Genomic DNA, 26,726 nt, shown 5'->3' on the forward strand with positions numbered 1-26,726 from the left:
TGTGGTTATGATCAGAAAACCATTAGGGGCTTCCAGAGTGACCTTTCCTCTCAAGACATGGATGACCATTATTGAAGAACTGGATTTTATGAACCTCTAGTCTATCAAATGTTGGGAACTCATTCCCACTGTTTCTTCATTCTAAAACTGTCTCCACAGAGCCCTTTCTTAGTTTCTTGCTATCATTGGTATATTTAAGAACCTAGTGACAATTCTTCTGAGCTCTACTAAATCAAGGTCATTACCTGTCTTGAGATGTGCTTCCTGGCGGGAGGAAGGGTTGGGGAAGGAGGAAACTTCTTGTTTTCTATTATCTTTCTATTGTTATGAATATATTTTTAAAAGACATAGTTTCCTTTCTTCTTATTAAGGGAATGAATTTTGTCTTCTGACCCTCTGTTCCAATTATTTTCTTTTCCTTCTTTAATTCTAACAGAGAGTTCAGAAGAAGAAGATGCCCCATCATTTGCACCTTCTAGTTCAGTTGATGGCAATAACACAGACTCTGAATTTGAAAAAGGCCTAAAGCATAAGGCCAAGAATCAAGAGCCACCAAAAACAGTTACCCCTGTGAAAGATGAATATGAATTTGATGAGGATGATGAACAAGACAGAGTTCCCCCAGTTGATGATAAGCATTTACTGAAAAAAGATTATCGAAAAGAAACTAAATCAAATAGTTTTATATCTATTCCCAAAATGGAAGTGAAAACATATACTAAAAATAACACAATTGCACCAAAGAAAGCTGCCCATCGCATCCTCTCAGACACCTCAGATGAAGAGGATGCAAGCGTCACAGTGGGTACTGGAGAGAAACTAAGACTTACAGCTCATTCTGTATTGCCCAGTAACAAGGCACGGGAGTCATCTAACATCAAGCAACAGAAAGAGAAAAATAAAGTTAAAAAGAAGCGAAAGAAAGAGACAAAAGGCAAGGAAGTTCGATTTGGCAAAAAAAATGACAAGTTTTGCTCTTCAGAGTCAGAGAGTGAGAATTTGGAGAGTGATGAGGATGATAGAGACTCTGTCGAAAGTTCTAATTGCATCAAGGACAATACTATTGTGCTAAAGGAACCATCACTTTTCAGCTCACTTTCTGCCTCATCCACCTCCTCTCATGGAAGTTTAGCTTCTCAGAAACATAACTCAACTCTTGCAGAACAACACTCCAAGCACTGGAGAACAGATAATTGGAAAACCATTTCTTCCCCAGCTTGGTCAGATGTCAGTTCCTTATCAGACTCTACAAGGACAAGACTGACAAGTGAGTCTGATTATACATCTGAAGACTCCAGCTTAGCATCATTAAAGCCAGTCAGAAAGAAACAGGAACACAAAAAGAAAAATACCCCACATAATACCGTATCTGAAAAGAAGAACTCATTCCATTCCAATGTGGATGGAGCAATTCCAAAATTAGATAAAGAGGGGAAAGTTGTTAAAAAACATAAAACAAAACATAAACATAAAAACAAAGACAAAGTACAGTGTTCAAACAATCAAGATATTAAAATGAAAAGCTTTCCTTATGATTATGAGGACTCTAAGCAAAAGTCAGATAAGGCCTTACTTGTTGACAGTGAAAATCCAATTGAAAATAAATTAAAAGTACTAAAGCATGATAGAGAACATTTCAAGAAAGAAGACAAAATAATCAAAGCTAAGTCTGAAGAAAAGGAATGGTTGTTTAAAGATGAGATAATAAAAGTCTCCAAAGAAGAGAAATCACTAAAAAGAGTCAAAGAGGGAAACAAAGAACTCAGTAAAGCCTTCAGAGAGGAAAAAGACCGATCAAGTAAAACTGAAAAGGAGAAATCAGTAAAGGAGAAGTCTCCAAAAGAGGAAAAACTTAGACTTCACAAAGAAGAACGAAAGAAAAAATCAAAAGACAAGCAATCAAAATCAGAGAAGAAGAATGACATGAAGGAGGAGAAAATTTCAAAATCTGAGAAAGAGAAGACTTTTAAAGAAGACAAGGAAAAATTTAAAAAAGAAAAAGTTTATAGGGAAGAACCTGGTTTTGATGAATTCTGTAATAAAAGTCAGTTTCTAGAGAGTGAAGACACCAAATTCAGCCTTTCTGATGATCAACAAGAGAGGTGGTTTTCTGACTTATCTGACTCATCATTTGATTTTAAAGGAGAAGATAGTTGGGATTCTCCAGTGACAGACTATAGGGAGATAAAAAATGACTCTGTAGCAAAGCTAATCTTAGAAACAGTGAAGGAGGAAACAAAAGAGAAGAAGAGAGATAACAAAAATAAGGAAAAGAGAGACTATAATGAAAAACGTAATGACAAAGAATCTTTCTTTAAAAAGAAAGACAGGGACTATTTGGATAAAACCTCTGAAAAAAAGAAAGACCCAACTGAAAAACACAAAAGTATTCCCAGTTACTTGTCAGAAAAGGAGAAGAGAAGGAAAGATTCTGCAGATGTTATTAAAGACCGAAAAGAAAAAGATATGGGTGATAGCTGCAAAGAGAGGAAGGACTCATTTGATAGTTCTAAAGACAGAAAAGATGCTAAGGTCAAACAGGAGGAGACCTACAGAGATGACCTTAAAGAATATGGGTGTGATAATTACTTTAAGGATAAATTAGATTCAGAATTTGGGAAAAATCTAGACACCTGGGAAAGACATCATTCAGGGAAAGAAAAGGATAAAAAAGAGACTACTGATAAGGACAAAAAAGAGAAGCTGAAATCAGATAAGTATAAAGAAAAATCTAAAGAAATGGACAAAGAAAAAAATGAAAAATCCATCCTTGAAAAAAATCAAAAAGACAAAGAAATGGATAAGTGTTTTAAAGAGAAAAAAGAAACAAAGGAAAAATACAAGGATTTGCACAGTAAAGAAAAAGAAAGGAAATCTTCCCTTGATCAAATTAAAGAAAAGAAAGACAAGAATTTTTCAGGAACTATCTCAGAGGACTTCTCTGAAAAAAGAGAAGAAAAAAAGAGTAAAGATAAAAGCTGGTACATTGCAGATATTTTCACAGATGAAAGTGAAGATGAGAAAGAGGAGTACAATACAGGAGGTGGCTTCAAAATTGGTGATGCTATTGTCAATGAAGTGCCAAGAGTGGAGACTGTTCCAGAAAAAGATGAGGAAAAAGAACCTTACTCTTTGGAGAAACACCGTAAATATTCTTCAGATAAGCAACACTGTGGAGAAAAGCAGAAAGATAAAGAATCTAAGGAGAAGAAAAAGGAAAAGGGATTGACAGAAGGAGGAAAAGATAAAAAAGAAAAAAGCTTTGAAAAACACAAAGAGAAGAAGGATAAAGACTCTATTGAAAAATATAAGGATAGAAAAGATAGAACTTCTGTTGACTCTATCCAAGAAAAGAAAAGTAAACAAAAAATCCCTGAAAAGGTTGAAAGGAAGCACTCCACCGATGACAAGATTAAAAACAAGCATAAAGAAAAGTCAGATAAAGAACATTCCAAAGAGAGGAAGTCTTCAAAAGGTGGGGATATGGAGAAAAGCTTGTTGGAGAAGTTGGAAGAAGAAGCCCTCAATGAATATAGAGATGACTCCAATGATAAGATAAGTGAACTTTCATCTGACAGCTTCACAGACCGAGGGCAAGATCCAGGCCTGAGCAGCCTCCTTGAATCATCATTCACTGAGCCTACTGAGGACAAGTTTAAGGATTCTATTCCCTTTCCTTCTCTACAAGACAAACTGAAAGAAAAAGAAAGACATAGGCATTCCTCATCTTCTTCAAAGAAAAGCCATGAAAGGGAAAAAGCCAAGAAAGAGAAGTTGGAGAAAAAAGAAAAAAATGATGATTTTAAGGACAGTAGAAAAGAATCAGCCCAGTATGAAAAAGATTTCTCCTTAGATGGTGATGCTTTTGGCATGTCCTATAACATGAAAGCTGAGGTAGAAGATGAATTAGACAAAACTATTGAATTTTTCTCAACTGAGAAGAAAGACAAAAATGATTCTGAGAGAGAACTTTCTAAGAAATCAGAAAAGGAAAAGGTTTATGCTTCAAATTCCATCAGTACAACAAAAGAGAAGAAGAAAAGAGATAAGCATCGAGAAAAATGGAAAGATGAAAAAGAGAAACACAGAGAAAAACACTCAGATGGGTTTTTTAAGCATCATAAAGATGAACAGAAATCTGTGGTTAAAGAGAAGGACAATACTCAAGTGAATGTTTTCAAAGATAAATCAAAGGATGATACTATCAAGCTTAGTGAAAGTAGATTAAAAGAGAAGGAGAAGCCTGATTCATTAAAGATTAGTAATGGAAATGATAAAATTCCACCATCCAAAGACACAGCAAAGAAGGATACCAGACCTAGAGAAAAACTTCTGGGAGATGGTGACCTGATGATGACGAGTTTTGAGAGAATGCTGTGCCAAAAAGACCTAGAGATAGAAGAGCGCCACAAAAGGCACAAAGAGAGAATGAAGCAGATGGAGAAGATGAGGCACAGATCTGGGGACCCTAAACTAAAAGATAAAGTTAAGTCCTCAGAGGAAATGAGGAAAAGGAGTCTAGATCTACCTTCCAAAAAACCTCTTGGACTAGACTCTCAGCTTAAAGATAAAAAGAATAAGGAATTAGGCCCACTGACTCCTGTGCTGCCAACTGAAAGCAAACCTCCCCACCCTTCTGTGGGCACTGATTCTAAAGACTGGCTCGCTGGTCCTCATATGAAAGAAATCTTACCTGCTTCCCCAAGACCAGACCAGAACCGTCCCACAGGGGTTCCAACCCCAGCCTCTGTGGTTTCTTGTCCTAGTTATGAGGAAGTGATGCAGACTCCCAGAACTCCGTCTTGCAGCAATGAAGATTACACTGATTTGATGTTTGACTGTGCTGATTCTCAGCATTCCATACCTGTCTCCACCATGTCTATGAATGCATGCTCACCATCCTTTTTTGACAGATACACAAATACTTCTAGTGGACTTCCTGAAAACCCAAGTCAAACTCCCACTAGGACTCTCCCCACAAACCTTTATCGTTCAATCTCTGTTGATATCAGGAGAACCCCCGAAGAGGAATTCAGTGTTGGGGACAAATTTTTCAGACAGCAAAGTGTGCCTGCTACATCAAATTATGATTCTCCAGTGCAGCATTTAATGGAAGAAAAGGTTCCTTTACCACCTGTTCCTGCAGAAAAGTTTCCATGTTTGTCTCCTGGGTACTATTCTCCAGATTATGGGATTCCTTCACCTAAAGTTGAAACATTACATTGTACATCAGGGGCTATTGGAAATGTTGCCCCATCTCCAGAAAATGTCTTCTCTGGTTTGCAAGCAAAATCCTCTCCTTCTCATAGAGATGAAATTTTAGCTCCATCTATAGAAAGTGCGCTTCCCCCTGATTTGGGCATCCCATTGGATGCCACAGAAGACCAACAAGCAACTGCTGCTATTATTCCACCGGAGCCCAGTTATCTGCAACCAATAGAAGAGGGCCCCTTTAATGCTGTTATTTCAGAAGAGGATAATACAGATTGGGCAAACCCTTCAAGAAACTCAGAGCAACCTATCCCTCAGAGTTTAATTGGAACTTCCTCTGAAACCCCTGTAAATTGGACAGTTGGAACTGAACTCATGATTAAGTCTCCACAGAGATTTACAGAGTCTCCCAAACCTTTCTGTTCTTCAGATCCTATACATCCAGCTCCAGTGCCATTTATTCCTTCTGATTCCCCTTACCCAGTTTCTCCTATTTCATACCCCTTGCCTGAAGCAGGTCTTAATGATGTAAAGGAAGTTGCAGAAGAAGCCATTCCAGGAGAAATAACAACATCTGAGGAACAAACTTCTTACATGCCCCCTTCGAGATTAGATTCATTCTTTACTAACTGTAAACCTCTTCCAGAAGAAACACCTGAGATTGTGCAAGAATCTACATGCATACCAACGGTAACTCAGGTAGAAGCTCTAGGCTCTCTGGAAAATAACTTTTTAGAAAATAACATCTCTGTCATAAATCAGGAGGAGCCAGTGGCATGGCCTGATCCTTTCACAAATGCAGAAGATGACTTAGATCTGGGTCCTTTTTCTTTACCAGAACTTCCACTTCAAACTAAAGATGTCCCAGATGCTGAAATGACTGAAACAGAACCTATGGGAGAAAGTACTGTTGTTGCTTCAGAAAGTACAAATCCTGGAGATGCTGGAGTCTTTAATGGGAGCTCCCTTTCTTTATTAGCTACAGAAGAGCAAGAGGAGCTTCCTCCTACCCAGGCAGCTGCCCTCTTGCCACTGCCCTCAGGGCCAGAACCTGAGGATCCCAAACCAGAAGCCGTTTCTGTGGAAACTGCCACAGAAGCAGGGAGCGTGCCTGAGGAGAAGACTACTGAACAATTAGAATCTCCCTCTTTTCAGCCAATGGGATCTACTGAACTTCCTCCTGAGAGCAGTGAACTAGAAAGGGAAACAAATCCTGAAGACTCTTTTGTATCAAACTGTCCATTGGATAGTTGTGCTGAGAGTAATTTGACCCAAGCAAATATTGATGGTGCTGGCACTCAAGAAAATGTTGTAGTAAGTGCGGTCAATCAGACGGGTTCTTCTCAAGTGGAACCACCCCAAGGCAATGCCCAGCCAGAAACTATAGAATCTGTACCCAAACCAGTACCTGAAGTTCCAAAACCTCCCAAAGTAGAAGAAATTCCTCAACGAATCACCAGGAACCGGGCTCAGATGCTAGCTAATCAAAATAAACAGAACACTCCCCCTTCAGAAAAAGAATTTCCACCAGTTTCTACTCCCTCCACAAGAGCAAAGGGACGAGTCACAGAAGAGGAAGATTCCCAGGCCCAGCACCCCCGAAAACGGCGGTTCCAACGCTCCAATCAACAGCTGCAGCAACAGATTAATACATCTACCCAGCAGACGAGGGAAATGATACAGCAAACGTTGGCAGCCATTGTGGATGCTATAAAATTAGACGACATTGAGCCCTATCATAGTGATAGGTCAAATCCATATTTTGAATACCTTCAGATTCGGAAAAAGATTGAGGAAAAGCGGAAAATTCTCTGCTACATCACTCCCCAGGCCCCCCAGTGCTATGCTGAATATGTCACTTACACAGGTTCTTACCTGTTGGATGGCAAGCCTCTCAGCAAGCTTCACATTCCAGTGGTAAGTTGCTTCCCTGTTGTACAGGAAGTGGCAGCACAATAATGATAATAATTTGTCATTTTTATATAGCACTTTACATTTTATAAACTGCTTTGCCTGTGTTAACACATTTGATTTTAACAATCCTATTAGCTATCACCATTTTACTGATAAGGAAATTTAGGACTGAGGACTATTATGAGATTCCACAATTAATAGATGTTTGAGGCAGGATTTGATCTTCCTAACACCAAGTCCCATCTTCCATTTTCTCTACCCCTTAGCTATATAGTCAGTACTCTGAGAGTATTGAATGTCTTGAGAATTAGGAGGTAGAAAAATCATTTGGTTGTAGATATAACAATCAGGAGAGATGTTACCTGACTTGTATGAAGTGAAAGTTGACTTTTTTGTCCTATGTTGCATGTTCCCTGTATCACCCTTATAGAGTGAGGTAATCTTTGTTCCAGCATGTATTTTTTAAAATGCAGATTTTCCCCATTGCTTAGTTCCCTTTTCTGTCCCTCCATTTTGTGTAAATAATATACATTAAAAACAAAGAGGCTGAGGGTCCCGCCTTCAAAGTAGACTTGTGATAGGGAATTTCCCAAAACAACAAAATCAATTTATATAGTGTTACAGAAATCTGTCCAGGTTCAGTGAAGCTTATTTCTACTTGTTATAGCATGAAATGATATTTACACCCAGACCCGAGGAAGTTTATATTTGGTATGATTTTTATATTGTGTATTTGGTCATATTCTTAGTCTTTGAAAGTTTGTAATTCTTATTCACTATGCTGACAATTCTCAATTAACCAGGAAATTCACTTAATTAACTTTGAAATAGAGCTATAGTTTATACAACCCAAAAAAACTCAACCATATAAATAATTATGACCCCTTGTCTCCTGTTAATACTTCCCTTTCACCATTCATTTTGCCCCCATGGAATTTCAAAGTTCAAAGGGACTTTAAAGATTATTTAATTGGCAGGGCAGCTAGGTATCTCAGTGCCTTGAGAGCCAGGCCTAGCGATGGGTTTATCTTGGGTTCAAATGTAGCCTCAGACATGTCAAAGCTGTGCTATCCTGGGCAAATTACTTAACCCTCATATTGCCAACCCATTACTACTCTTTTGCTTCAATTGAATACTGTGTATTCTAAGTCAGAAGCTAAAGGTTTAAAGTTTAAAAAAAAAAAAAGCTCACCAGTGGTGTCAATTTCAAATAAAAACATTCTTTCTGGGCTGCATATGACTTTAGAGAACCACAAATTCACATTATCTATGTTTTATTGCACTTTTATTTATTTTATTAAAACCTTTTCCAATTAAATTTTCATTGGGTTCTTGTTTTGCTCAAGGAATTTATACCTGATCTAATCCAGACTCTTGTTAGGGCTCTTCCCTGGGGCTCAGAGATGCAAGGAAATTGTTCTCTTGCTTAGTCAATAACAGGGCCATAGTTCAAACTCAGTTTTTCCCACTGTACATTAAGTGCTTTTCCTATTCTTCCAGGAGTTCACTGTCTTTAATTATGGAAGGAAGCCTAGACTTTTTCCTCAACTATTTCCATTAGCATTTCTTTAGAATCTACTTATATTCAGGCTCTGTGCTAAGCATTGGGAATATAAAGGCAGACTGGACAGAGTCCCTACACTTAAAGAATATACAATTTAGTGGGGGGAGACAACAATATACAGACAAACTATATATAAAATAAATAGGAAATCATTAATAGAGGAAAGGAATTGGAATTAAGAGAGTTTGGGGAAGGCTTCCTATTGAAGATAGGGTTTTTGTTGAGACTTGAAGGAAGGCAGGGAAACCATAGAGATGAGGAGGAAGAGTATGTTCCAGGCCGGAGAGAATGCCTTGGGTTGGAGTATTTTGTTTGTGAAAAACCAGGAGGCCAGTGCCATTGCATCAGAGAGGATATATTGGGGAGTAAAGTTAAACAACATTGGAAAGGCTTTGAACACCAAACAGCATTTTGTATTTAATACTGGAGGCAGTAGGAAGTCCCTGAAGTTTATTGAGTAAGGGTATGACATGAATGGTCTGCACTTCAGGAAAATCGCTTTGGAGGATAAGTGGAGGATGGACTAGTCTAAGGGGAGACTAGAGGTGGGCAGACCTGCCCTGAGGTGAAGAGAATGGGGGCTGTGTCAGGGGAGGCGGAGACATTCGGAGATGCTGCAGAGGTGAAATTGACAGGCCTTGATTGATTGTGGGGCATCAGAGATATAATGAGTAGTCACAAAGTTTGTTCATCTAGATATCACATCTTGGTTATAAATCTGGGAATGGGATGGTGGGGAGGATAGTATTGCCCTTGACAGTAATAGAGATGGGGCTGGGGTGATGTTCGATGGGAAAAGAGTTTGGTTTTGAACATGTTGAGTTTGAAATGTTTGAAAGACATTTGGAGATTTGAGCCTGGAGGTCAGCAAAAAGATTTGGGTCAGCTGTGTAGGTAGATTTAAGAATCATGTAAATAGAGATGATAATTAAATTTATGGGAGCTGATGATATTAGGTAAAGTATAGAGTGATAACTGAAGATGGCTTAGGACAGATCCCTTTTGGGACACTTACAGACCTGTATGAAGATCCAACAAAGGAGAGACTAAGAAGAAATAATCATAAAGGTCAGAAAAGAACCAGGAGAAAATGGTGTCCTGAAAATCTAGAGAGAAGAGAATATCAAGGAAAAGAGGGAGATTGACAATGTCATAGGCTATGGACTCTAAAGAGTTCAAGACAGCTAAGCATTGAGAAAAGACCATTGGAAGGCAGTCTAAGGGTCAGACTGATTTATCAGAGAGTCAAAATGGCGAAAAGAGGAAGAGAGAGTATCTAATGTAAGAATGACCTGGGAGAAAAATGAGGGATTATGGGATTAGAGGTCATTGGTGTGGATGAAAAAATAGGGTTTGAGAAGGTAGAAAGAATGGTTGAAAGTGTAATAAGATTATGATTAGAGAAGAGGATTTCAGAATTCTTGAACGTGGAAGTGGTGCATTTATCAGTGATGGCAAAGCCAAGGATATGACCATCTTTTTATGTGGTGTGGAAGAAGCAGATCATGAGAATTGAGTAATTAGGGTGTTGGACGATGAGTTATGTATGTTGGAGTTCCGTCTTAAGAAGGCAGGAGCTGAGGAAGAGGAGGAAAGCAATTGTGAGCCATCTACCAAACTCATTGAGGAATGAAGGGGAAGTGAAAATACAAACACTAGGCCTTGGCAGATCACTGAGAAACAAACAGTCTAGAGATGATTCTGTGGGACCCTCCATCCAGATTCTCTTCTCTGAAGTGGGGATAACATCTGTAACATCTGTTTCCCACATCTGCTATGAAGATTCAGCGAAATGTGATAATATGTTATAGTATCTTTTAAGTCTGAGAGCACCAAGCAGAGGTGACCACAAGAGATATACATTGCTGAGCCCTTGAAGTGACCTTGGACTGGGAGATTGAGTCATGAACATTACCATTTAGAAACTTTATACTGACTTTATGTATGTAGAATATATGCACTCACTTTTTGAAAAGTCGGCCTACCTTTGAAAATCTTGATTGCAGCATGATTATTATATATTTTAAGGGGATCAGAAGGTAAAATGTTCATGTCAGGTTTCCCAAGCTTTAGATTGAAGTTTTTGGGGTATGCAGATATAATGTGCTGTGTCAGCCACAGTGAAGCTGGAAATGAAAAAAAAAATTAATGGAAAATTTTAATGAATCTGCTATCTACTGCAGAAACCATCGCAATTTTATCATTAATAGTCAGCCCTGATACTCTTTTGTTTTCTGTTTTCTGTGATCTTTGATGGAATTATCCTTCCAATTGGTGCTTGTAAATCATACTGTCATTTGTTATGAAGAGGAATCTCTGCCAAAGTGAACTTGCTATTATGTGCCTTCTTAAGCAACTTGAGAGCCAGGTTGAAGATCCCTTTGAAATCCTCTCAAATGGGAAGAGTATTGATGAATATTGATATTCTTAACTGGAAAGTGCAGTATGCTCTATCCTTTTGAGTGTATACACAATTCCTTTGGTAAAAGTGTCATTTTAAGTTTTAGCATTAAACTTCATCATCAGATCATAGAATCCTATAGCTATTTCCAGAACCAGCTGTTATAATACAAGTAAAACATGAATTCCTTCTACAACATTTCTGCTTAAAAAACTGTCAGTAATAGGCAATCCAGTTTCTCATGAGCCACCGCATTCTGTTTCTAGATAACTAATTGTTACACAGTTTTTTGCCTCCATAAATGAAACTTCTGTCTATTGGTCCTATTTCCTATACATTAGTCTTGGCCACCATTTTCTGTACATTTACTATCCTGTCAATATTTTTCCAATAAAACAGCTCCCCAAATTTAAAGACACGTTTTAGATATGACATGACCAAGACAGTATAGACATTCTATTTCTCTTAAGAAAACTACACTAGGGGGCAGCTGGGTAGCTCATTGGAGCTAGTCAGGCCTAGATACGGGAGGTCCCAGGTTCAAATACGTCCTCAGACACTTCCCAGATGTGTGATCCTGGGCAAGTCACTTAACCCCCATTGCCTCCCCTTACCACTCTTCTGCCTTGGAGTCAATACATAGTATTGACTCCAAGACAGAAGGTAAGGGTTTAAGAAAAAAGAAAACTGCACTAGCTTTCTTAGTTCTTATCCACTACTTAATCATAAGCAAGCTTGTAGAACACTAAAATTACCAACTTTTTTCTCCTCATGAACTGTTTTCTGACTGAATTGCCCTCATCTTGTGCTTAAGTAGTTGATTTTTAGAAAGAGAAATGCATGAGTTGAAATTTATTAGAAATACATTTTGTCTTAATATCTTAATGTCTTAATTGCTCTACCCTGCTCTGGATTTTTTTTTTTTGGTGGTCCCAATTCTAACATCTAATATACTATCTTTTCCAGCTTTTTGTCACCCTAAGTTTTTATGTTACCTATCCTGTTTCATTCATTTACTGATAAAAACATTTGCTGATAAAACATTCAGTATGAGGAAGCTAGTGGCTCTGTGGATAGCCAGGCCTGATGATAGGAAGTTTTGGATTCAAATTTGGCCTCAGATACCTCACAAAGATGATCCTGGGCAAGTGACTTAACCCCAATTGCCTAGCCCTTACCACTCTTCTGCCTTGGAACTGATATTTAGTATTGATTCTAAGAATGTTTTATATATCTATATCTATATCTATATCTATATCTATATAGCATTCAGCATAATAGAGCTATGGTCATAACCTTGTTAGCATCCTCTAGAAATCGTCCTCTAGGCTGTCATAGAGCCTTTCCTAACACTTTGTCAAATTTCTTTCTGAAATTAAGCCTTTAAATCCAGGTGTTACAGATCTATAGCACTTCCTGGATGGCCTATATCAGTCTAATAACCGGATCAAAAAAAGAAACTAAAATTAGTTTGGTCTTAATTGTAGTGAACATTGCACACATTTACCAACAATTCCTTTTATCATCTATTCTAAAATTATGCCAGGAGTGAACATAAGCACATTGACCTATACTTTGAATGAGATATTTTCTTCCTTTTGAAAATCAACACATTTACCAGGCTCTACTTCCCTGAGACATTTTATTTTCTTTCTCCCTGTCTCTCTAGGCTCTCTAGATTATACTGTACTTATTTTAATAGTCACATTCACAACTTTCTTTCAGTACCCCAGTTAGTATTTGTCATGGCCAGGTCACTTGGAATTCATGAAGCACCAAATGTTCTCACTCAGCCCAATGCTTGACACAGAGTAGGCACTCAAATATCTTATGATTGATCTTGAGTTTCACTTCTCTCTTGAACATTGCCATAGAAATGAAATAGGTTTGCTTACCCTTTCTTATCCATTATTAGTGTCCTATCCATCTCACTTGACCCTTACTTACCCTAATATAACTAAGACTATTTTGTGGTTCCTCCTCTCATTTTGGGATTTAACCTTTGAGACACTTAACCTTACAAAGATCATGATACACTTTTATATTTGCTCTCTCTTTCATACTTCATATTTTCAGCATCATAGGATTTTATTCATGTCCTTTTAAAAATCTCAGCTGTAATACCACCTTTTTTTTTCTTTAAACATTTCCCTGTTGTTGTTATTAGACTCCATTTTAAAGGCTTCATGTTCCTTAAGGTGAGCTTCTCTTTTGGATTGCTATGAAAACTTGTATCTACTTTAACATTGTGTTCTTAAAAATATTAGTTTAAGGCCTTAATCATCTTAGCAGCAAAGTATATTCATGCATATCAAAGCACCAGTTCCAACAAACAAATCTTGATAATGGCCCTAATAGCAAGATCAAAGCCCTTTAAAAAGTAACTTAAGAACTGATCCAAGTTCTTGCAGAAATTTTTGAGTCCTGCCTCTGTGAATGAAGTATTATCAATTTTAACCTATTCTTTTCCATGTCTCTGAAGATAAACATAAAGGGTAATTATAAGAGATATTTGATCAGAAGCATTATGCACTTAAAGGTGTTAACTGGTTCCACAAAACTTAAATTATTTTCTCCTACATTTTTGAAAGTGGCATTCATTTCCTTTTTTTTTAATATCCAAACAATATTTCTTCTTCAACCCTACTATAATCCTTCAATATTCTATAGTAAATAAGAATTTATTAAGCACCATATGGCAGAAACTGTACTAAGTATTGGATATATAAATAAATACTACAGTGAACTATCCTTAAGGAACTAATATTCTTGGGGGGAGGGGATGAGAGACAACATGAAAAGATCTAGGAAGTTAAGTAATTATGTACAGTGGATGGAGGCAGTTTTTTTAAAAAAAATTTAAAACATTTATTAATATTTATTTTTTAGAAAAATTAACATGGTTACATAATTCAAGCTCTTACTCCCCCCCCACTTCCCCCCCTCCTGATGCATATTTCCACTGGTTTTAGCATGTGTCATTGATCAAGACCAAATTGTTGATAGTTGCATTGGTGTGGTAGTTTCGAGTCTATATCCCCAATAATGTCTGCCTCAACCCATGTGTTCAAGCAGTTGTTTTTCTTCTGTTTCCACTCCTACAGATCTTCCTCTGAATGTGGGTAGCGTTCTTTTCCATAAATCCCTCAGAATTGTCCTGGGTCATTGCATTGCTGCTAGTACAGAAGTCCATTACATTCGATTTTACCACAGTGTATTGATTTCTGTGTACAATGTTCTTCTGGCTCTGCTCCTTTCACTCTGCATCAATTCCTGGAGGTCTTTTCAGTTCACATGGAATTCCTCCAGTTCATTATTCCTTTAAGCACAATAGTATTCCATCACCAGCATAAAACCACAATTTTTTCAGCCATTCCCCAATTGAAGGGCATACCCTCATTTTACAGTTTTTTGCCACAAGTCTGTTTATCTATGATCTCTTTGGGGTATAAACCCAACAATGGTGTAGAGGCATTCTTTTATAGCCCTTTGAGCATAGTTCCAAATGGCCATCCAGAATGGTTGGATCAGTTCACAACTCCACCAGCAATGCATTAATGCCCCAGTTTTGCCACATCCCCTCCAGCATTCATTATTCTCCTCTTCTTTCATTTTAGCCAATCTGCTAGGTGTGAGGTGATACCTCAGAGTTGTTTTGATTTGCATTTCTCTAATTATTAGAGATTTAGAACACTTTCTCATATGCTTATTGATACTTTTGATTTCTTTATCTTAAAATTGCCTATTCATGTCTCTTGCCCATTTATCCATTGGGGAATGGCTTGATTTTTTTTATACAATTGGTTGGAGGCAGTTTTAATAAGAGGGGAAAGCACTAGGAACTGAGAATGGCTTAATCTTGAAGAAGCCAAGAAAACTTAAGAATTGGAGAGTGGCGGTCAAAACATTGCAGGAACCAAAGGCATAGAGATTAGTTATATCAGGTTTGAAGAAATACAAATATCTGTGTTGAAGCCGTCCACTGACTCCATGAAGATTCCTAGTGGGCTGGACACTAAGAAAGGGGAACCAAGGACTGAGTGAAAATGGGTTACGGGTTAAGGACTAATGGAAAGAGAACATAAGGCGAGAATAAAGATACACAGACACAGAAAGTTTTGGCATAAGGTAGACAGACAGCGAGTAAGCTCTGGTGGTCAAGAGCTCTGATGGTTAAGAGCTCCTTTGCTAACTGACTTCTTGTCACCTTTATTGGGGTTACAACAGTATGGGGGGAAGGGGAGAGCTCAGGTGGCTTGAAACATTAACATTATGAGGTAATCATCATAAAATGCAAACTGTCAAAACCTAAAACTATAGGTAGAGCTAAGATCTGGATCCTGAGCCTATATGGCCTTAAGGCATCTACTGATGTTTGATACCTATGTTAATTGATCATTGAAGGTAAAGTAAGGAGACTGAGATAACTGACCTGTCTTCTGGGGTGTAGCCTTAGGAAAATTGGCAATCAAGGGGATAATGGATTGCAGTTGGGACAGACTTGGGGCAAATAAACCAACTAACCTAGAATATTATTGTAATAATCCAAATAAAAGTTGATGAAAAGGGGAAGCTAGGTAGAAAGTTAGATAAATGATCAGGCCTGGAGCCTAGAGGACCTTAGTTCAAATCTGGCCTTACATAATTCCTAGCTGTGTGACCCTGGTAAGTCACTCACTCACACTAAATATCCCCCCCCTTGCCACTCTTCTGTCTTAGGAATGAAACTAGAGGCTTTAAAAAGTAGTTAATGAGGGCCTCAACTGGAGTAGAGGAGGAAGAAAGCATTGGTTAAGCAGCTACTGTGTGCCAGTTTATACTCTGCTAAGTTTATACTCTACAAATAATATCATTTTTGATTCTCATAAAAACCCTGGGAGATAGGTGTTGTTGTTATCCTTTTTGCAGGTGAAAGGCACAGGGAGGTTAAGAGACTTGCCTGGATCACACAGACAGCAGATGTCTGAGGCCAAATTTGAATTTCGATCTTCCTTGACTCCAGAGCAAGGGCTCTATCCATTATACTGTCTAAACACCTCCAAAAAAAAAAAAAAGGAAAATGCTTGCATGGAGTAGGTGCCTAATGAATTTTTGTTTCCTTACTGCAAGCGGATGAGTAGTTTTAAAGTGGCATGTTTGGAAAGCTGAGTTGAAGAGAACGGGAATACAGGATCAGTCAAATACAAAAAATGTAAAGCTAGAAATGATAAAATTTGGAAATATGGGATGAAAATGAGCAAAGATGACACTGAGCTTGTGGCCCTCGGTATCTGGACGCATTGCTCTTGAATAGTATTGGGAAGTTGGGAAGACAGTAGGTTTTGGTGGTAAAAAGGAATTCTGTTTTGGACATGTTGAATTTGAAATGTCTATTTGTTATCCAGTGAAGATGTCCAAAAGGCAATTGGTGATGTAGACACAGAGCTGTAGTAGTGCAGAGATAATGGAGCACAATAGAGGAGATGAGATAATAGAAAGTTGGAGAGGGCCCAGGGAAAAGCTGGCTAGAAGATCTGCAAAGAATACTGAAAGCGTGGCCAGTCAGGAGTACCAGGAGAAAGCAATGCCATGAAAACCCAGAGGATAACTGGAAGAAGGAAGAGTATGATATCAAATACTGCAGAAATGGGAGAAGAATAAAGATTGATTAGATTAGATTTGTCACCATTAGATTTGTCAGTTAGGAGATTATTGATAACTTTGGAGATGGAAGTCTTAGTTGTGAATGACAAGGTCAGAAGCTAGATTATAAAGTGTTTAGAATACAGTGAGAGGAAAAGCTAGCGTGCCAAGTGTAGGTGGCCTCCCAAGATTAGCCATAAAGGGGTAAAGAGATGCAGGATTAGGCCATGAATTCATTCTTCAATGGTTAACATCCCCTTCCTCATGCTCTTCCCATCCCAGTGATTTTAACCCCCTCCCCCTACCCCCTCGACCCTTCCCCCCCTTCCCATTGCCATTGTTCAGACCCCTTTCTGTTACCTTCTGCTTGCTCTCTTTTCGTATTTCTTTCCCAATATCTCACTCTAAAACTACCCACTCTTTTAGGAAGGAACAAGCAATTATTAAGCAACCACCGTATGCCAAAGCTATGTACTAGGCGTTTTCATTTGAGCCTCACAACAACCTGGGACATAGAAACTATTATCCTCATCAGTGAATCAGAATTCTAGTGGCTTTTAACTACTGATAGCTGATTATAGTTCCTAAACCTCTAGCTTGTACTTTCTTCTCTCTTTATATTGTTAACCTCATCACCTCTCATGGTTTCAATTTGCCTCTCTTCTGATAATTCTCATGTCTCTCTAATCCTAATCTTTCTCCTGATCTCCAATCTTCCATGGATATCTTGAATGTAACATGTCCAACTAAACTCTTCTCTCTCCCAAACCCTTTTAGCTCTATCTTTTACTAACAAGGGTACCACTATCTTCCCAGGCTCCTAACCTGGTGGTTATCCTCAAATCTACTCTATCCAGTCAGTTGCCATGCCATTTCCTTTTAATTTTTATCATCTCTGACACTGCTGCCACCTTGGTGCACTTGCTACAATTGTCATCTCATCCCTGAGTATGATTGCAGTAGCCTGCTCTTTTATCTCACCTAATCCATCTTCCATTCATCTATCAAATGAAGCAAAAGTCAGGTATATTTATCCTTTCTCATCTTTGCGCGTGTGCACACACACGCACACATACTGTATAAAATCCTGTTTGATTTTTTTTTTAACTCTTTATCTTCTGTGTAATGGTTCTAAGGCAGAAGAACAGTAAGAGCGAGGCAATGGAGGTTAAGGATCACGCAGCTAGGAAGTGTCTGAGGTCAGATTTGAACCTAGGACCTCCCATCTCTAGGCCTGGCTCTCAATCTACTCAGCCACCCAGTAGCCCCCTTTTAAGTTTTTTTTGGTTTGTTTTTTTTCCTATTTGATTTTAAAGGCCTTTATGACCTGTCTCTTTGCTACTTTCTCTTCTTAAACCGTACTGCCTTCCCTATACTCAGTACCTCTCACTTCTCTTTCCTGTTCCTCTCACAAAACTACATGTATTTTCACTGGCCGTCCATTATATGTGGACTTTTTTCCTCCCTATCTCCTGACTTCCTTTAGGATTCAGTTAATGTGTCCCACCTTCTACAAGAAGCCTTTCCCAATCCTCTATAATCTTAATGTCTTCACTATTATCTCTATTTAATCTTGTCTATATCATTTGTCCCTCGTTGATTGCATGTAGTGGCCCCCAGGTACCTTCAGAGCAGAAACTGTTTCCTATTCTTTGTATTTCCCCAGCATTTAGCATAGTGCCTTGTGCTGTAATGCTTAATAAATGCTTGTTGCCTTGGTGATAGCTAGCAGGGATATTAGGCTCCAGTGAGGGCTTTTTTAAGGATGGGGGAGACAGGAACATGTTTTTAGGTAGTAGGAAATGAACCAGTAGATAGAGGTTGAAAATAATAGTGTAGGGATGTTCAAGGGGGGCAGTTTGCTGAAGAAGATAAAGGGTGCATATCAAAGGGTTGTTTTTGGCAAAGAAAACCAACTTCTCTTGTGAGACAAAAGTGAAGGAGGAAATAGTGAGGGAAATATCTAAATTCATATGTGATAAGAATGAAGAGAAATGGGAGAATTCTCATCAAATGGTGTGTGTGTGTGCGCACGTGCATGCGTGTCTGTGTGTGTTTTGTTCTGTTTTGGTGAGGTCTTCAGCTGACAGAATAAGAAAAGAGAATGCCTGAAGGAGAAATCAGAACATTTGGCACAACTGCTGTAGAAGGGGAATTAGTGATTCAGTTAGGGAGAAACATTTATCTTACTGCAGTAAGGAATCAGTTGAGATAAGATGCCATATATTTGAGGTACACTCAAGGCAGCACTTTGGTTGGGTAGGTGGTAAGATAGTCTAGGGTTGAGGTGTTTGGCAAGGCATGACTGAATCAGGTTGTCTGAAAGCAAAGGATAATGTAAAATTAAGTTTTGTTACCAAAAGGTCAATCTAGGGAAGGGAGGAAAACATATCCAATGCAGGGGAGATGAAAGAGCAGAGGTGGACAGAATGGAGGCCACAATGAGGACAAAAAAGAGGGCACAACAAATGATTCTGTTCATGAAGTGAGGTATTTAGGAGTGATGTTAAAGTGAATGATTTAAATTTGTGACAACTTAAATTGTTTATTATATTCATGTATATTATAGTAACAATTTATATGTTTGTGTCTGAGGTGGGGTGAAGGAACAGGTCATAGGAATTGTAGTTGGAGGAGGAAGTGGTAAGCTAAATATTTGAAAAAAGGATTTTTGTTCATATAAGTTCTTTTCCCTTTTCTTGTATCTCTTTGAGATATAGTCCTTAGTGGTATTTCTGGGTCAAAGGGCAAACATAGTTGTAGAGTCCTTTGGACATAGTTCCAAATTACTCTCCAGAATGCTTCAGAATAGCTAGACCAGTTCATAATGCCACAATTCTAATTAACATACCTATTTTTTCACATCACCTTTTGACATCATTTGTCATTTACCTTTTCTGTAATGTTTGCCAATCTGATAGGTATGAGAATGGTCCCAGAGTCATTTTAAATTGCATTTCTCTGATCAGTAATGATTTAGAACATTTTTTCACGTGGCTATTGATAACTTTGACTTTTTCCCCCTGAAAACTTATCTGTTCATATTTCTTTGACCATTTTTCAATTGGGAAATGGCTCCTGTTTTTATAAATATGGCTTAGTTCCCTATATATTTGAGAAATGAAGCCATTATTGGAGAAACTCATTATACATTTTTTTTCCTGGTTCTGTTTTTCTGCTAATTTTGTCTGCTCATTTGGTTTTGTTTGTGTAAAGCCTTTTAAATTTTACATAAACATAATTACCCATTTTGCTTCCCATACTTTTCTTAATTCTTTGTGTGGTCATAAGCTCTTCCCTTGTTCTAAGATCGATAGGTACATTTTTCCATGTTTGCCTAATTTACTAATGAGAGCACTCTTTATGTTTAAATCATTTACCGTTTTGACCATATCTTGGTATAATCTATGAGATATTGATCTATGCCTCGTTTATTCCAAACTACTTTCCAGTATTCCCTTCAACTTGGGTCAAAGAGTGAATTCTTGGCCCCATAGCATGAACCTTATCAAATATTAGATTACTCTAATCATTAACTACCTATATCATGTACCTATATCCAATATATTTTTAAGCACCTTTTTTTGTTACGTATCTCTCCTTTCTGACCTCAGCTCATCCTCAGTTTTAACACTCCTGGCAGAATTCTTACTGTACCATGTCATCTTTTTATATCTTTTGTCTATTACCTGGTGTTCCTTCAATCTTTTAAATATGTTGGCTGAGGTGTTTCCTGCATATCAGTCTCTTAAAGACAATCCTCTTCTTTTCCTTATTAGAATTGCTTCTTTTCATATTTTTTTTTCCCCATGACTTTCAGTATAAGATTTTAGTCTATGGCCTCATCAATCCTTTCAAATCCATTCTTCTGACATCTAGATTGAACATCAGACTATTTCTAACCCAAGTAGTTGCATCTTCCCAAAGTTGACATCATTGTCACTGTGGTTGCCAGTTGTTCTTTGTTAGTGAAAATGAATATGATTTCCCCTTTGAAGTTCTCAACATTCTGAAGGCTGACTTTCATTAAGGCAAATCAAGAAATTGTTACTTGATCTATTGAAAGTTGAAAGAGAACATCTTTCAAGAGATATTCCTAGAGATATTCAGATAATTCAAGTCACTATTGGGTCTTGTTTGTATCAAGATCGTTCTTTCTCTTGGTCTTTATCATACTTTGATGATAGTATTGCTTCTACAGCTGTAGAAAATGAAGAAACTGAATCCAAAATTACGTAGATAATAAGTAGGATTTGAAGTCCATTTTCTTGATTCTTGAGTCAAAACTGATCTGGGCCTTTTTTTTTTTTTTCCAGTGGCTCCTCATCTAGGTTTCTTTCTCCTTTAACCTGCCAGGCATTTCTGCTACTATCCTGATTCTTATATTTTAGCTACTCTCCATCACGTCTGTCTTGGTGGATTGGTACCAATAGTTTTCTTGCTTCTGCTCCCTTTTTTTTTTATTTTTTTATTTTTAAGCCCTTAACTTCTGTGTATTGGCTCATAGATGGAAGAGTGGTAAGGGTGGGCAATGGGGGTCAAGTGACTTGCCCAGGGTCACACAGCTGTCTGAGGCCGGATTTGAACCTAGGACCTCCTGTCTCTAGGCCTGACTCTCAATCCACTGAGCTACCCAGCTGCCCTACTCCCTTTTTATTTTAAAACCCCTGAATTTGATGTATAAGATTTCAGGTGGCCACATGACTTTTATCATCTTCAGAATCTATATCTTCCTTTTCTTTAGGAATACTCTTATCTATTTTTGGTTCCCAATGTTTAATAGTCCTTTCTTATCTTCTCTAATGTACTATCTTTAAATCCTTTCTCTTCTTTGTTTTCACATTAAAGTCCTTCATTTAAAAAAAAAAAGAAACCTTGATTCTCTTTCATAAATGATATGTCTTTAATCCCATTTACCTTTTCATAGGAGAGAAAGCAGTATACACAATTATGGACAGCAACCATCTGGCCCTGACAAAAATTGTACAAACTGTGTCACTGACCTTAGGGAAAGTTAAATTTTCAGGCCCAAGATAGGTGCCCAGGTAGAGCTGTTGGGAGAAGGAATTGGAATGGGCTTAGGGCCTTGGCCCTGACCTTAGGATAGAGCTGACTTAAGCATTGAGTTCAAAATAAAAAGGAGGGCTTAGGTAGGGCTGAATGAGCCCAGATGAGAATTGGGATTCCTTAGAGGTCTGCTGGGGCAGAGGGAGATAAACTGTCCTGATTGGTGCCAGGCACAAAGAACCCTCATTAGTGCTGAGCTGAGTGAAGAAGCTTGATTGATAGTGAGAAATATTAGTGAGAATATTTCTTTTTGTTCTTTGGAACAACTTTATGTAAGAATGCTAATACCTTTTAATACAGTGAAAGGAAAGGGAAGAAATATTTATTTCATTGCAGGCCCTCTTAAGTGCATTACAGATGTCTCATTTGATCCTCACAATAACTCTGGGAGATAGGTTGCTACTATTATCACTCCCATTTTACAGTTGAGGAAACTGAGACAGACAGAGGTTAAAGGTCAAGGTCACCTAGCTAGTCTAGGACTGATTGAACTCCGGTCTTCCTGAATCCAACATCTAGTACTCTTATCTACTGCCCCACCAAGCTGCCTCTGGAGTTCATAAAAGACTGTGTTCTTGCAAAGATAATATCTGAAACAATACTAGAATATAAAAAGTTCTACTATAGGAGTGGGGGGGTGGGTAACTGAAGTTGTCCATTTGAAATGTTTGAGAAAAAGAGTTAAAGGAAGCTTTCCCACCACTCACATTTGTCTTTAACAATAGCTGAAAATTCTAGGACAGTTCTGAAGGACTTAAGACAAAGAGTGCTACCCACTCCCAGAGAAGGTACCCGCCTGAATGCAGATTTTGAAGCCCACTATTTTTCATTTTATTTTATTTTTATGTGTTCTTACTTTGGAGTTTTGGTTTTACATGAGTATTCTCTCACAATATGACCAATGTGGATCTATGTTTTGCGTGATCATTCATGTATAACCCAAATCAGTAAGTGGAGGAGGAAAGGGAAGGAGATAAAATTTGGATCTTATCATTTTGGAAAACATGTAAAAATTGTTTTCTGCATTAAATTGGGAAAATAAAATTTAAAAAAATTATTAATGTTTCCAACAAACCCTAAACAACAATAATTGAAGACGTATTCTAATGATTGTTGTATGCTTCCCTTTGGGTCTGCAGATTGCCCCACCTCCATCTCTGGCAGAACCACTGAAGGAATTATTTAAGCAGCAGGAAACCGTAAGGGGGAAACTCCGTCTCCAGCACAGCATAGAGCGGGTAAGAAAGTACAGAGTCTATCAGAATTGAAGAACTTATAACTTGGATCTCAGTCCTCTGGTTAAAGAGATATATCCCATTTAAAATTATATCTCTTGTGTTCCCAGGAAAAGCTGATTGTTTCATGTGAACAGGAGATTTTGCGGGTTCACTGTCGAGCAGCACGAACGATAGCTAACCAGGCTGTCCCATTCAGTGCCTGTACAATGCTGCTGGACTCTGAAGTCTATAACATGCCTCTGGAAAGTCAGGTCAGTGGTTTTCTCCAGGAATGGAGGGGAGCCCTCTTTAGCCTCAAGGACATTTCTGTCATTAGGGGACCTTTGTTCATCTTACTGTTAACATGTATGGTTTTGCAGAGGAGAAGGCAATTTAGCCATAAGCTACCTAAAATGGAGACCAATGCAGTCATCTCTCCTGATGACTGAGATCCTTGGCCTATCATTTAATTCAGAAAAATATTTGTTTCACTCCTACTAAGAATAGCACAAACTCACATTATTTTTGGTTATACCCTACCCAAATTTTTATTCCAAATTCTATAAACAAAAACTAGCCAGAGATATTTATCTCTATCCTTCTACTTTCTAACCCAGGTCACAACAGTGATGCATCAGTGTTATTTTAAGATAATGTAGCATACATCTACCCTCAGTTTAGCTCTTAAAGTAGGACCTCCAACAATCAAGAAAAAGTTGGAAACATTGTGTGCCTGGCACAGAGTAGATTCTGCACTGATTAATATTTACTTAAAAAGCTCTAGCAACATAGAAACTTGCTTCTTTTCAGAAGCTCATTGTAGCCAGTTTTGGGGAGATAGCACTGATGTGGGGTCTCCTGACTAGTATCCAGAGCCCAGCCCACCCTCATGATACCAGTGATGCTATTCAAGGACCCACCCCCTGCTTACACTTCTTGACCCATTTTCACCAGTCTCTCCTGTATTTCTCTGTACAAAGCTCTGTTTCCTTTACATCCTCAGTGTGACACCTACTATGAGCTCAACAATACTTTTTCACCAGGAAAGATGGACATACTGCCTCTGGCTAAAAAAGCTTTGGCCTTCTAAAAGGAAATCCTTCAAAAGGTGTGAGATAAAAATGGAAAGTGACTGCTTGACTTGTTGCATCCCCCTCTATATGAAGCAGTGTGTAGTCTCTAGTGTCATGTTTTGTCATCTCTTTTTATTCTTCTCCCCAGAAGAGGGGATAGGACATTTATCTCACTGTTGTTCTGTCATATCTGTCATGCTTGTACTCCCTAAATAAACTTCTCTTTACATGGTTGACTCCACAGGGGGATGAAAATAAGTCAGTGAGAGATCGGTTCAATGCTCGACAATTCATATCCTGGTTACAGGATGTAGATGACAAATACGACCGGATGAAGGTTAGAACCCTTTTCTTCTCTACAATCTTGGGGTACTTTTAGGGCCCAAAGTAGCCGTTCACTCTTGCGTTCTGTCACTGTCCCATCTGGCATTTTTAAAGGAGACTTTACTTCTATCTCTGAAAGCTAGAATCATCCAGTGTTGCAGTTTAGTCAAGCCAAGGGAGACAGGTGGCTTTCTTCTCCTTGTTCTTTGTAATCCCCCCTAGGGATCCTTCTCAGGGCAAAGCAGGTAAAGTTGGTACAGCCACACGCTGGAAAAATCCATGTTATAAAGATCATCTTTTGAGTCTACCACACAGGACTTTGGTAGACACTATCTTCATGTCACAAAGTGAGTTGTCCTCATTTTCTGGATTGTCAGGCTGAGGCGATAGAATGCTTTTAATCAGTTATTGACCCATACCACCTGATCCTCATATCAAAGGATCAAAAACATTTTCTTATTTTGGTGGGTAGAAAGGCTGACAATTCATTTTTGTTTTTAAATCACTGAAAAGCAAAGCTTTGGTCAAACTCACATTGGGGAGCTCTAGCTTGCGGTCGGTCCTTTTCTATGGGGCAAACCATATTTCAGCCTGAAGATTGATCTAAGTTTAGCAACCTGGCTGTGAGGTCCTGATGTCAGGTAGGAATCGTTTAAGAAGAAGAGCTGGTTGAAGGAACCAAGTTATTGGGTACTTCTAGGTAAATTGTTGATCATCTCAATAACTTGTGGAGGGGAGGAAACCTTGAATAGTAAGCAGCCTAGGAGAGAGCTGTGGGGGTTGGGGAGGGCATCACCTCGAGGTGATGGTCACCCCTCTGGCTCCAGTGCTGACAGGGGCCTCTGGTGCGGGCTCCCGCTCCACCTCCTCACGGCTCGGTTTTGTTTTCGCACAGACGTGTCTGTTGATGCGGCAGCAGCATGAAGCGGCAGCTCTCAACGCGGTGCAGAGGATGGAGTGGCAGCTGAAGGTCCAGGAGCTGGACCCGGCGGGACACAAATCTCTGTGTGTGAACGAAGTGCCGTCCTTCTACGTGCCCATGGTTGATGTCAACGATGACTTTGTGCTCTTGCCAGCATGACAAGACCAGATCCCGAGACAGTCTTACAGGAAACTGGCAAAGGCAGGAGCCCTCCTGGACGAATGGCTGAGCTCACGTTCATCCCGATTGCTTGTTGATGAATCCCTGGGTGGAAAGGAGGACGCGTCTCTCAGGGGGGTTGGGGAGAGGGAGTTGGCGAGAGAACAGTTGCACTTTCTTCACAATGTACCTGTCACTTCTGGACTGATGGCAGCCACCCAGCCGCAGAAGTGGGAAATGCATCTCTTGTATAAACCAGGTGCTTCGGCAGAGGGTGAAAAGCTTGCACACTACGCGAGTCTGATTGGACAGGAACACAGCTGAGGGCCTGGACGGGCTCAAGGGTGCCCTGCCACCATCTGTGGAGCCGGAGCTGCCACGCAGGGGCCAGTAGTCATGGTGGTTTCCATCTTCATGGAAATGGCACTTTTCAGATCTGTGTTTTCCATTCAGCTGCAGATTCATTTCAGAGAAGTTGCAGAAGAGAATTCATTTTTTAAGTTTCTTGTTCCCTCCGGATCTAATAGAAAAAAAATAAAGCAAAAGGCACCCACCTCTCATGGACAAGGGCATAAAGGGGTGGAGCCAATAGACTTCAAGTCTAAGGATGCTTTCCAGCTAAAATCACAGGGCAGCCACTGGTCCCCATTTTTTCAGACAGCAGGGCTGTGGACGCTTATGTTGAGCGAGGGCCCAGGCGGCGCCATCTGACCCCTCCATAGTCAGGGGGCAAGTGGTGACACAGAGCTAGGACTCTACCAATTGTGTTTTTAATGGAGTCAAATCCATGTGGTTTATATATTTTTTCCTTTAATCTTGGGCATTTTGTTTCTCTTTCTGAGAACATAACTTGAAAACACTACAGAGCCAATACTCATATAAAAATGTATCCCATAAATGCTGTACAGTTTTTATATACATTAACAATGTACTTTTGCTGCCTTCTAGATAATTTATTTTGCAACACATTACTGCACAGTTGTAAATAACTTATGTACTGTAACATCACTTTCAGTTATGTGTAAAGAAATAAATAAATTAATTAAAATTATCTTTGTATATGTATAGTTCACATTAGGCAGCACTTTCCCTTTCAAGGAAACAGAAGGGCCAAAATGGCGTGCAACATTCAGTATTCTGAAGCCTGTCTTCTAACCAAAAGTAAGACAAGATAACTCCACTCAAAATTTGCATTCTTTGCTTTCTCAAAATGTTAATTTCTTCCCCCCTCCCCCCCTTTTTTTTTTCTCCT

General features: G+C 38.8%; 1 protein-coding gene across 1 annotated transcript in view; it reads left to right on the forward strand.

Moving 5' to 3' along the window:
• The window catches only part of ANKRD11 (ankyrin repeat domain 11), a 265,116-nt gene extending 238,591 nt beyond the window's left edge, over positions 1-26,525 (forward strand). The window contains exons 8-12 of the mRNA XM_044663169.1: positions 437-7,128; positions 22,919-23,017; positions 23,125-23,268; positions 24,314-24,406; positions 25,289-26,525. Of these exons, the coding sequence (XP_044519104.1) occupies positions 437-7,128; positions 22,919-23,017; positions 23,125-23,268; positions 24,314-24,406; positions 25,289-25,474 (7,214 nt within the window). The 3' untranslated portion in view covers positions 25,475-26,525. The remainder of the gene's footprint in view (positions 1-436; positions 7,129-22,918; positions 23,018-23,124; positions 23,269-24,313; positions 24,407-25,288) is intronic.
• Positions 26,526-26,726: the final 201 nt, after the last annotated feature.

The sequence above is a fragment of the Gracilinanus agilis genome, chromosome 2 (genome assembly GCF_016433145.1).
Source record: "Gracilinanus agilis isolate LMUSP501 chromosome 2, AgileGrace, whole genome shotgun sequence".
NCBI lineage: Eukaryota > Metazoa > Chordata > Mammalia > Didelphimorphia > Didelphidae > Gracilinanus > Gracilinanus agilis.